The 13,537-nt window shown below is 41.2% G+C and overlaps 1 protein-coding gene across 1 annotated transcript in view; it reads right to left on the bottom strand.

Moving 5' to 3' along the window:
- Brip1 (BRCA1 interacting helicase 1) overlaps window positions 1-7,600 on the bottom strand; it is a 121,785-nt gene extending 114,185 nt beyond the window's left edge. Inside the window, exons 1-3 of the mRNA XM_042054873.1 lie at window positions 7,560-7,600; window positions 6,249-6,433; window positions 4,151-4,318 (exon numbers count right to left, since the gene is read on the bottom strand). Of these exons, the coding sequence (XP_041910807.1) occupies window positions 4,151-4,318; window positions 6,249-6,433; window positions 7,560-7,600 (394 nt within the window). The remainder of the gene's footprint in view (window positions 1-4,150; window positions 4,319-6,248; window positions 6,434-7,559) is intronic.
- Window positions 7,601-13,537: the final 5,937 nt, after the last annotated feature.

Raw genomic sequence — 13,537 nt, 5'->3', positions numbered from 1 at the left:
GGGAGGATCTCATCATGGAAGCTGTCGTGTGACACACTGAGTCACACAGTAAACCTTTTTGTCCATGTATCTTTACCTGCAAGTGTTCACTGCAGAGAGTCATTGGTCTGGTTTGAGGCCCTTGGTTTCTGCTACGCTTATGATAGCAGACCCTCACTGGAACTCCTCTTGGTTATCTCGCTGTTGCCCTGTGGTGTGGAGATCCTGCAGCTTTGGGTCGTGCAGGACCAGTCCCTTCACCTGCTCCAGCAGACCACAGATGCGGTGGATATTGGGGTGGGCCAATGCATAACCCTGGTTCTGGGCCCAGGTAGTTACAGGGTTGGTCAGCCTAGCAGCTTTCCCTTGTCCTCACCACCAGGGTGAGCTCTCCTGCACTGCCTTGGCAGTGATGGGGGCAGGGGTGAGGAAGTTCTTGTGCTTTCGTGGCCCTAGGGTCAGATCTCCCACCTGCCTCAGGCATTGATGGGGGCAGGGATGACGAGAACAAGAACACATCTGTCTTCTACCCATGTCACCACATGGCAGGTGAGTAATGGGAACAGCTCTTCCACCATCACAACTTCAGGACTGGCTCACCCACACCTCCGCCAATAGGACTGACCCTCTTAGACTGCCAGGCAAGGTGCAAGGCTTACTCTCCAAGTATTGCAGCTGGTGGTGGGCACGGCTCCCGCCCTCCTGACCTCAAAGCCAGTTCTCCCATGTGGCTCAGGTGTTGATGGGGGAGGGCCATCTCTCCCCTGCCCATGCTGCCACATGATACTATGTACCTTCCTCTATTCCTCTACACAGTTCTCTCCACTTCTGTGGCCTGAATCCCTTTAACCTTTAATCTCACACCAAGACCACACAATGACCACACAGCATGAAAACCAATGAAAGTGAAACAATGTCCTAACTGGAAAGAATCACAAACTACTCACTCACAGGGCAGAAAGATCTATGAAGCAGGCACAACAAATGTGAGTCTATAAACACAAAATGGAATCTATGCCATATGTTTGGTGTGTGTTTCATGGAAGAATGTGGATACCCATGCGTGCATACACACGTGTACAGGTGCACATATGTGCATATTCACGGAAGCCAGAAGTCAATCGAGTCTCCACTTTTTTTTTCTTGATACAATGTCCCTCACTGAACCCGGAGCTCACTGATTGGCTAAGCTGATTAACAGCAAAGCGCCAGGGATCCTGTCTTCAACTCCTCAGTGCCGGAGTTAAATGTACACCATTGAGCTCAGATTTTTTTAAAAGTATTTTACCATTTTCAATTGTGTACATGCACATGAATGTAGGTGCCCACAGAGGATATGAGGGCTGAAAACTAAACTCTGGTCTCCTGGAAGAGCAGTACTTGCTCTTAACCTCTGAACCACCACCTCTCCAGCCCACACTCAAGATTTTTTTTTTTTTTTTTTTTTTTTTGGTTTTTCGAGACAGGGTTTCTCTGCAGCTTTTTTAGAGCCTGTCCTGGAACTAGCTCTTTTAGACCAGGCTGGCCTCGAGCTCAGAGATCCGCCTGCCTCTGCCTCCCGAGTGCTGGGATTAAAGGCGTGCGCCACCACCGCCCGGCCTGATGTTTTATTTTATCTTGTTTACAGTGCTATGGATTGAATTTAGGGCCACTTCCACTCCCAGCCTGGAGTTTTAATTGATTGTATGTCATGACTAATGAACAGTTTACATGTTTATTGGTTCTTAGGAATATCACCTGCAGTGGTCGCCTGTTTAAATAGGTTTGTCTTTTGTACTGATTTCTGCGTTGTCCCTCTTCTTTTCCCCACCCTTCTTTATTTTTTCATATATTTTGGAGATATCTAACTTCTTTTTAAATTATGTGCCATAACAATTCAACCTCTTTGGTGAACTTGCAAGCTCCTATACTGTGGAGAATAGAAGATAAGGAGCCAAAGAGATGGCTCCTGCAGACTTGGGTTTGAATCCTAGCACCCAACCTTGTGTAACCTCCAGTTCAGGGAAATCCCATATCCTTTTCTGGCTTCTACAGGCATTGCTTGCATGTGGTATGCATATATGTAAACAAAATGCTCATACACATAATCCTTAAATAAATGAAACTTTAAAAAAAAAGACTAGGTACTATACCAAAAAACAATAATGTAGTTTAGAAAATTAGCCTAACATGTACTAAGTAGGAATAACTGTTGTGAGGAGGGCCGCTTGTTGGTTCTCCGCTGCTCAGCCCCGAAATAATCACACAGAAACTATATTATTTACATCTCTGCTTGGCCCATTAGCTCTAGCTTCTTATTTGCTAACTCTTACATCTTAATTTAACCCATCTCCATTAATCTGTGTATTGCCACATGATTGTGGCTTACCAGCAAAGTTTCAGCACGTCTGTCTCCTGCAGTGGCTCCATGGCTTCTCTCTGACCACCTCCTTTCTCCCAGCATTCAGTTTAGTTTTCCTCACCTAGCTCTGTTCACCTATAGCTCTGCTATAGGCCCAAAGCAGTTTCTTTATTAACCAATGATATTCACAGCATACAGAGGAGAATCCCACAAATAGCCTCAATACAGGACAATAAACATCATATTATAGCATATAAAGAAAACTTCTGTCTTTAAAATTTTTGTTTTTTAAGTTCCAGGACAGACTCTAGAAACTACAGGGAAACCCTGTCTCGGAAAACCAAAAAAAAAAAAAAAAAAAAAAAAAAAAAAAAAAAAAAAAAAAAAACCATCAGTGAGAATACCAAACATGCAAGAATGGTTCAAATTTAAAACAACTGGAAACATCAGGAGATAAAAGTGTTGAGAACCTCTGCTCACAAGCACACCCCTAATGCTGTGAGTTTCGTTCCCCACCATCTCGATAAAGCTAATAGGGCATGAGTCACATGAATTTTTTGCTTCCTATAGCATAACAAGTTATGTTTATACTGTGTCTACTGAAGCTATTAACTACGCAATATTACTATCTGAAAAAAAGAGAAACTTAATTTTCAATGCCTTATTTTAAAAAATAGCTAATTGCTAAAAAAAAAAAAAATCTAATAGTCACGCTTTTAAGGAAAAAAAAATGGCATCAACAAATTTGTTCAGTAAAGAGTTACCATGGACTTCTGAGCTGAAAAGAATGCAGCATCCACACAAGGTGTGCTGAAGTAAGGCGTGCCTGCAGCAGTGAGGGAGGCGAGCTAGAGTGAGGGGCACAGAACGGAAACCTGTCGGCATGGTCTACCACAGCTGATGCACGTGCTATACCCATCCCATTCCAAAGTATGTATACAACAGAAAATACCTATTTCTATTCATACAAACAAGAAAGTTTCTGTCTTCTTAAAGTGGAAACAACTCAATTATCTGACAACAATAGAATGGATGACTATATTCTGATATATATTTATTTGCTTTTATATTTGTATTATATATTTATATATTATATATTTTAATACAGGGAAATAATATACAGAAGAAAAAAATAAAAGCAATAGATTCTCAACAATACAATTCCAAGTAAAAGATATAAGACCACATATATAATTCCACTTCCATAAAGAAGCAAAGTTCATCAATAGTGACAGAAGACAACACAGAGAAAAGAAAAAAGGGGGCGGGGGTTAACCCAGCAAAATACCTCAGTAATTAAAGTGAGAACACAAATGAAAAAGCTCAAAAGGTTTTGAGTAGTCAATGTTATGGTAAAATTATTCCATTAGGGGCACAGTGTTCAGTTCAAAGCACATTCCTTGACATACGTGAAGCTTGAAGTTCTATCATCACCAAAACTAAATAAATACAATGGAAAGGATTTCAGAGAGGTGCAGTGCGTAAATGCACGTGTGCCCAAGACACGTGACCTGAGCTAGGACCCACATGGTGGAAGGGAGAGAACTGACACCAGCGAGCTGTGCTCTGGCAACCACCCGAGTACTGTGGTGCACGCACACACCCGCTCCTGCGCGCGCTCTCTGTCTCTTTCTCTCTCCCTCCCCTGCACCCCACACAAGATAAATGTAATTAAATAAAAAAATTCCAGGTGACTAAAACTCCAGTCCCAGGGCCTTTGAGGCCATCAGACACACACACAGGGAACAGACATACATTTCAGACGATGTAGTAATAACTAAGGAAGGAGCCAATTCAGATTGCGACCGACACAAGCGGAATACAGTTTACCTTGGCAGGGTGATGAGGCGCCATTTCTCTCCGGTTTGCTTGGGCTATGGAAATGAGGTGAAGTGCCCATGTCCGTGTCACTGGAAGGAAAACTCTTCGAGTGGCACGCACAACCACATGACGACGGCACCTCAGACTTTTTATTCAAGCCCCCATCCACTGGCTTTCCTAGGGGGGGAAAACCTCTATTTACAATATAACTAATAAAGAGCACTTTTCCTTTCAGCAAGAGTAAGCAACCACCTCAGTTCAACAAGGACTGGAAGTTTCCCAGGTCACAAGATTAAATTAAGAGACACAATCTACCTGAACCTTATCTACAGTGTTGAGTCAGGACAGAAGAGAAAAGCAATTCCTGTAATGTTTTCAGAAATGTTGTCAATGTATAAACTATAAAAACATAATAATGAAGATTAATAATGTAATTAAAAGTACCAGTCTTGTATGTATTTACATTCAGATTTATTTTAAAATCAAGCAAAAGTACTGAAATAAAGATGAAAAGTATATGCTTCATTACTGCTATTTCCCTAAATGAAGAATTTGAAATTTCTGTATCCTAAATAATAAAGATTCAGATTGTCACTGTCCACGCTATCCTTATTTTTTATTTCTTTTTCAGTTTTTCTGAGACAGGGTATTTCTACAAAGCCCTGGCTGTTGTGAAACTCACTAAGTAGAACAGGCTGCTGTCCCAAGTGCTGGGATTAAAGATGTAAGCTTCAACATCCAGTTTCACATCATACTTCTACTTCAAATAGAAATATTCAGGCATGGCGAGGTGGCCCACACCTTTAGTCCCAGCACTCAGGAGGCAGAGGCAGGTGGATCTTTGGGTTTGAGGCAAGCCTGGTCTACAAGAGTTCCAGGAGAGCCAGGGTTACACAGGGAAACTCTTGTCTCAAAAAACAAACAAACAAAAAATTAAATCAAATCAAATAGAAACATTCTATCACCTACACATTCTGATAAAAGTATCAAAGTACATTTTAAGACAATATTCAAATTCAATAAAAAGGTAATTAAGATACCTAAATATAATCTTTTTAAATTACAGTATAGGGGCTGGAGAGCTTAGCAGTTAAGGGCATTTGCTACTCTCCCAGAAGATCCCAGGTCAGTTCCCAGGACCCTCAGAGCTGCTCACAAACATCTGCCACTCCAGTTCCACATGGTCCAATGTTTTCTTCTGGGCTGCTCAGGCACCAGGCATGCATGTGGTGCAAGAAAATCTACTTACCCACATAAATAAAAATAAACACTTCTTAAGAAAATTACAGTGTCTATATTGTGTGCCCACATGATATACATAACTCATATACTTTAAAGAAGCTAACATTAACAAGCATGGTTATGCATACCTGTAATCCCAGCATTCAGAAGGCTGAGATGGGAGGACCTTAAGCTGAAAGTCAGCCCAGACTACATAGCAAAACCCTGCCTCAGGGGAAAAAAGGCAAACATAAAGACACACTATATACATGTATAAAAACCTTAGAATGAAACTCATTATGTATAACTAACATATGCTAATAAAAAAAGAAAAAGAGGGGCTGGAGAGATGGCTCAGAGGTTAAGAGCACATTGCCTGCTCTTCCAAAGGTCCTGAGTTCAATTCCCAGCAACTATGTGGTGGCTCACAACCATCTGTAATGAGGTCTTGTGCCCTCTTCTGGCCCGCAGGCATACACACAGACAGAATATTGTATACAGGATAAATAAATATTAAAAAAAAAGAAAGAAAAAGAAAACTGAAGTGGTGGTGTACACCTTTGATCCCAGCATTCAGGAGGCAGAGGCAGGTGGATCTCCATGAGTTCAAACAAGTTCCCAGATAGCCAGGGCTACACAGAGAAACCCTGTCTCAAGGAAACAAAAAAACAAACAAAAAAAAAGAAAAGAAACTGAATGTTTTAACTATACTAATGACACTGTTTACACACTTGTAACACATTAACATTTCCTAGGTAACTGTCATTAAATTTCAATTATTAACAAGAAATGTCACTTCCCCCAAAGAATGTCATAATCAAAATGGACAGTCAAAAGATCACAGAATGTACTTTTTGTTAGCAGTCTTTACTGACGCTTATTTCACCGTTTGTCTGTGGTGATGTGGGGAAGCAGGCACACACACCCCGGCATGTGTGGAGAACAGAGGCCAAGCTGCAGGAGTCAGCTTTCTCCCTCCACCCTGTGGTGCCAACGATGGGACTCGGGTCATCAGGGCTGGTAGTGAGCACTGAGCACGGTGCGATCCTGCACACTCCTTGTTCCTGAATTCTATCAGTGACACCAACATTTCTTTTTTATTAACTTATGCGTGTGTATGTGTATACATGCTACAGTGTGAATGTGGAGGTCAGAAGATGACCTGCAGGAGCTGGTTCTCTCTTTCCACCAGATGGCTTCTAGGAATTGAAACCAGGTCCCAAGCTTAGAGGTCAGCCCAGACACTTCCTTAATAATGCATCCATACCTATACACACACCTGTGATTAACTTCACATTTTTCTAATACTTTAGGTCAGACTTATCTATTTCTATGCCTGAAAATATTCAATATACTATATTTCAGATTTGTGATTTAGATTACAAAGTCCTAGTCAGGCAGTGGTGGCACACGCCTTTAATCCCAGCACTTGGGAAGCAGAGGCAGGTGATCTTTGTGGGTTCGAGGCCAGCCTGGTCTACAAGAGCTAGTTCCAGGGCAGCCAGGGTTGTTACACAGAGAAGCCCTGCCTCAAAAAAATAAATAAATAAATAAAAAATCACCAAGTCTTGAGACCGGGAAGATGGCTCAAAGTCAAGAGCGCTTCCTGCCCTCTCAGAGAACCTAAGTTTAGTTTCCAGAATAAACATGGGGCAGTCTACAACCCCGTCACTCTAGCTATGCGTCCTCTAACATTGTGAGCAGCTTACATAAACCCATACATAAATAATTGAAAATGAAAATAAATTTTTTAAAAAAATTAAAGTTTTTCATCAAATATTAATAGTAATTTTGTGCTTACCCAGATGATGTCATACTTTAATAAAAAACAATCATACAGAAGCTCTTATGAGCAAAACCATGGAACACTTATAAACAGACTTTACATCAAAACCTAGTTTTTACAAACTGAAACATTAATTCAGGATTACCTGTAGGATTTTACAAAAACATGTAAGTCTGGGACTCACCATTGGAAAAGGGTGCAGCGGGAATCAGAACCCCAACATCTTTTGTTATATGGGTGTATACACTTTTATTTATTTTCTGGAAGTTCTGGGTACTGAACCCTGGACCTTGCACATGCTAGGGAAGAGTTATATCACTGAGCTACACCCTAGCCTAGGACTCGAGTTTGGATTTGTAAGGTGGATTCTTGCCGTATTCCAGGCTTCCTCAATGCTTCTGACTCTCTCACCTCAGTTTCCTGAGTGAATCCCTAGGGATGCAGGAGCACATGCTGAATCAGAGCCAAATTTATTTTTTGAGGCAAGGTCTCACTGTGTAGTTCTGATAACAATTAAGGTAATGGAACATGACAGAAATTCATATAATCATTACAAGAAGCTTCTATTTATCTGGTATTCAAACAAGGGAGCAAGAGCTATCTTTTATTTACTTATTTATTTAGAGCTAGGGTCTTGCTACATAGCCCAGGCTGGCCTTTAACTCACTGTACTCCTATTCAACCACCCAAGGACTAGGCTTACTGGCATGAACCACCACTATACCAGTTTTATGTGTTTTTTTTTCTTCACACAGTCTACATTTTAATGTTTTAAGTCAGATAAACAAATATATTCAAGGATATATTCAAGCAATTAGTATATGTATCAACACCATCAGAGCTCCATCTCCTATTTCTTAGATACAAATTATCATCTTGTTATTTTCATAGTAACTCTAAATATCTAAAATGTTCACATATCCCCTGTATGATCAAGTAAAAGGACTAAATGTGTTAATATTACTTAAGAATTAAATTTTGATGTATTTGACTTCTTTTGGAAGACTTAAAATGTTTTATTTTGGAAGGAGGTTGCTATGTAGCCTTGGCTGGCCTTGAATCTGCAGCAACCTTCTTGCCTTTGGCACCTGAATGCTGGAATTATATATGTGCACTACCATGCCTGGCACAGGAGACGCATCTTGAAAAAATGTCTTAACAGAGATTATTTAAATCACTTAGAACAATGTTTGGACCAGTCTAATTACAGTGTACCATGTTACCTGGGGCTGGCCTGACTGTTGGCAGGTGAAGGCACACTCGCCACTCAGCCTGATGACCTGAGTTCAATACACCAGACCTGTATGGAGGAAGGAGGAAAGTGGTTCCTGCAACTTGTCCTCTGACGTCCACACTGTAGCACATGTGCCCACACAATAAGCAAACACAAAATAAACATACTAGTTTTTATAAGAACTACTTGCCAGGGCCTGGCGGTGGTGGCGCACGCCTTTAATCCCAGCACTCGGGAGGCAGAGGCAGGCGGATCTCTGTGAGTTCGAGACCAGCCTGGTCTACAAGAGCTAGTTCCAGGACAGGCTCTAAAAAAGCTGCAGAGAAACCCTGTCTCGAAAAACCAAAAAAAAAAAAAAAAAAAAAAAAAAAAGAACTACTTGCCAGTAAGAGATTGTTGCCATGCTAACGCAGAACAAAGTAAGGCTAAGCTTTTTCCACTTCCTGTGGGACTCTCCAACAAACAGTGCTGCCCACTGTTTAGTCCTCTGATGATCTGTGGACAAAGAAATCAGTTTTAAAAAAGAAAACAATAAAGGATGACTATATCAGCTCTCTCTCCATTGAATAGGAACACGATAGAATAGCACAGAAGGCTAAGGAGGCACTCCAGGAGACAGAGAAAGCATGAGGAAGAACTAGATTTTGCTAAATCTAGACTCACTCCTTTACTTCTCTCTAACAACCTGCTGGTTTTACCAGGACATTAAATAAGCAGCTCATATTTAATCATACAAGCACAAATTGTTTCTATAAAGCTGTAATATGTGCTGGAGAGGTGGCTCAGCATTTAAGGGCAGTTGTTGCTAGTTCCAAGAGACTGTGAGCAACCTAAATATCACCAGCAGAAAAATGGACAAATTATGATAGTCATACAATAAAATTCCAGGCTGCAATTAAAATGATTTAACAACCAATAAGGATGTATCTTAAATATAATATTACAACAAAAACAAAACCAGACAATAGTTGTTAGGGATCCAGCTCAGCAGAAAGGCAGCATCAAGAATCGCTATCATGGGCAGGAGAGATAGCTCAGAGGTTAAGAGCACTGACTGCTCTTCCGGAGGTCCTGAGTTCAATTCCGAGCAACCACATGGTGGCTCACAACCATCTGTAATGAGATCTGGTGCCTTCTTCTGGCCTGCAGGCATTGGGGCTGAACACTGTGTACATAATAAATAAATCTTAAAGAAAGAAAAAAAAAGAATCTCTGTCATTTCTGTGCTGTGACATAATACTTTCACCGAAACCAACATAAGGGAAAGGAAATTTATATTCTATGGAAAATTCCAGGTTATAACCCATCAGAGCAAATACATCAGAGTGGCAGGGGCTTGAAGCAACTAGCTGTATCCATAGTCAAGAGCAGAAAATGAACACACATATTCATTTCTTTGTGCTGAGGTCTGTTTTTCTACCCTTCACAGTTAAGAACCCTCTGCCTCGGGAATGGTGCTGCACACAGTGGGCTGGGTCTTCTCACATCAGTTAAGACAATCCCCCACAGGGCCTGGAGAGATGGCTCATCAACTAAGAACTCTAGAAGTGCCTGGCGGTGGTGGCACACGCCTTTAATCCCAGCACTCGGGAGGCAGAGGCAGGCGGATCTCTGTGAGTTCGAGACCAGCCTGGTCTACAAGAGCTAGTTCCAGGACAGGCTCCAAAACCACAGAGAAACCCTGTCTCGAAAAATCAAAAAAAAAAAAAAAAAAGAACTCTAGAAGTTCTTACAGAACACTTGGGTTCAATTCCCAGCACAGAGCATGGAAGAATATAACCATATGTAATTCCATTTCCAGGGTATCCAATACCTTTTTCTGGCCACCTCAAACACGAGGCATGCACATGGTACATGTATATACATGCAGGCAAATGACTTACACACACACACACACGCACAAAAGACAGTATCTCACAGAAATGCCCACTTGATTGAGATTCTTTCCCTGGGTAATTCTAGGTTGTCAAATTGATGATTAAAGCTAACTATCACAATATATAGCACAAATTCTAACCGGTATTAATAATAAAAGCCCAGAGTCAGATATAGGAGTTAATGCCGGAGATCAGAGAAGCAGAGCAGCAACAACTAGAGAGGTCTTTTACCTCTACCAATGCTGACCGAAGGGGCAATCCTTGCCCACTGATTGCATCTCCTGATGCACCTGTCTCCACCAAACCTCAGACTGCACTGAGCTCCTGTCTCCTTCCACCTTATACTCCTCTCTCCACCCAGTCATATCACTCCTGTCTCCACCTCCCTAGTGCTGGGATTAAAGGCAGTGCTGGGATCACCTTTGTGTAAGCTCTGTTCCTCTTTTAGACAGATTCAATCTTGTGTAGCTCAGCGTGGCCTTGAACTAGCAGAGATCCCTCAGCCTCAGTCTCCTGAGTCCTGGGATTAAAGGTGTGTGACACCACTCCCTGGCCTCTAGTGGTTTAGCTCTGCACTTTGCTCTTCAGGCAAGTTTTATTTGTTAAAACACAAACAAAATATCACTACAATAGCCAAAAAGAGTTCTAACAAAACAAAACAAGAAGATGTACGATATTTCGTTCACAAGGTCTAAACATATGTAAAATAATCTATATTGTTAGCCAGAAAATGAAAATTACATCCACACTAAACGTGCAGGCTTTATAATTCCTTAAGCATCTAATGCATAGTTTAAAAGATTACAATTATTTACATAGCACTTATATCAAGCATAGAAAGCAATCTAGAGGGGCTGGAGAGATGGCTCAGAGGTTAAGAGCATTGCCTGCTCTTCCAAAGGTCCTGAGTTCAATTGCCAGTAACCATATGGTGGCTCACAACCATCTGTAATGGGGTCTGGTGCCCTCTTCTGGCCTGCAGCCATACATGGAAGGAATGATGTATACATAATAAATAAATAAATATTAAAAAAAGAAAGCAATCTTAGAGATTATTTAAGAGTATACTGGAATTTACTTATAAAATATATGTGAATAGTGCACCATTTTACATAAAGGAATTGCACATATACAGATTTTGTTATCCAAGGTGGGTCTTAGAACCATTCACCAAAATAGACTGAGTTCAAAGAATATTAGTTTACAAGCCATATAACAGGTACATACACCTGTAAGCCCAGGACTAAAGTGGGCAGAGATAAGAGGATATATAGGGCTTGCAGGCTGCCAGCCTAGCCAAAAACAACACCAAAAACACAAGTTCCAGGTTTATCATGAGACTATGCCTCAAAAGAAAAAGGTAGAGAATGCTGTGAACACTTAACATATATACATTCTCTCTTCTCTCTGCTACACACATACAGAATGAAATCAAAGCTGCAAAGGAGCTGAGAATGTGTTTCAGATGTTCTCCCTTATATCCTAACCAAACATAAAGAGCTTTGGAGCTACTGGTAGTATGTTCCCAAAAGGAAGTGCTCCTCCAAACGAATCCAACAGACATTAACCACCATTTTGTACCCGGGAAGAGCAACTTCAATGGATAGCTGGAATCCTAAGCTATGGCATCTTACTAAAGACTTAACTGCTGTAGAATACTTACAGAATTCATCATAGCAAGCTGTGCCGGATAAGCTTTACAAGGAAAGCGAATCTTCACCCCACCAATGGTGTATTCAGATGACACTGAGGACATTCTGCTTTCTCCACGTGATACTTCACTGCAACAGAAACAATACAATTGATACTGAGGGGCTGGAGAGACGGCCCAATAAGTTAAGAGCGCTTGCTGCTCTTCAGGAGGAAATAAGGTGGATTCCCAGCACCCACACCAGGGAGTTTACAAACGCCTGTAACTGCAGCACCAAGATATCTCATACCCTTAACTGGCTTCTGTAAGAAGCTGTATTTACCTGGCACACCTGTATTTACACACACATGCACGCACACGCACACATTTATAATTTAAGTATTAAAATAATGTCATTCAACAAAAGCCAGGCAATTAGCAATAGAACAGAAGTCTGATTAAAAACTGGGATTAATCAGCACGTATACAAAAATAATAAAAGCAAAAAAAATTTTTAAGACAGGGTTTCTTTGTGCTACAGTCTTGGCTGGCCTGGAACTCACTGTAGACCAGGGTGGTCTTGAACTCAAGAGATCCATCTGCCTCTACTTCCTGAGTGCTGGGATTAAAGGAATGCACCACCACTTCCCGGCTGCAAAAAACTTCTTAGTCTTATAAATAAATCACAGGGTCAAGATCATGTACTGGAGTCCGACCAACCTGGCTGGATTGTCACTCCGACTCCATGATGTATTAGTTATGTGACTTTAGGCAAATCACTTAACTTTTCTAGACTCCCATCTCCTCAGGTACAAAATAAGAACTGTAACAATCACCCCTGCAGGACTGCTGTACAGGTTAAATAAAAAATGTAAAATAATGTAAAAATATACAGTACGTGGCAGATGAAGCACACGCTCCTGGAACAACTTAGATTCCACAGAATCAACTTAAACTGATTTCTGAAGCAGCTCGGCTATTCCACAGCCCACTCCTTTTTCTCTTTTCTGCTCATTCCTATCTCCCGCTTCTACACTTCCTAACATAGAAGAGAGGAGGTACAGACAAGCAGGCAAGAGGCAGGGGTGGTAGCTCTGACCTACCACTTTACTTCTACGGTCTAAAATTCTTCTCTGAAGTAATATCTAATTCTTAAATCGTTGTGGGAAAATATCTTTCCACAGTAATTCTTTCAATTTTGTAATCAGGAACCACATGGCATGTGGGAAGTTAGAGGACAGCGGGTGGGAGCCAGAGGAGGTTCCCTCCTTCCACCCCGTGCCTCTCAGAAGTTAAACAGAGGTCTTTAGGCTTGGTTGTATCTTCATCTGCTGAGCCAGCTCCCTGCCTGGGCCGGCACAGCAATTCTGAAGTCAGATAACTATAACTGAGAAAAAATGGATGTGAACGCCACTGTTCGCATCACCTAACCTCTCAGACACTTTTAACGACGTTAGAATTTTCGCAATTGTGGAAAAAAAAATATATGGTAAATCCAGCCCGGGAATGGAGATGGATAAAACAGATGGTTTAACAGATCAGGAAGTCAATAATAACTATAACCATTGCCTTGGTGCTCCAAAAGAACCATCACTCTAAGATACTTTCCAGTGCTAATATTGTTCTATCAGACAAGACTTGCAAAAAT

The sequence above is a fragment of the Arvicola amphibius genome, chromosome 4, assembly GCF_903992535.2.
Source record: "Arvicola amphibius chromosome 4, mArvAmp1.2, whole genome shotgun sequence".
Classification (NCBI taxonomy): Eukaryota; Metazoa; Chordata; class Mammalia; order Rodentia; family Cricetidae; genus Arvicola; species Arvicola amphibius.
This window is presented reverse-complemented; position numbering and strand designations above follow the sequence as displayed.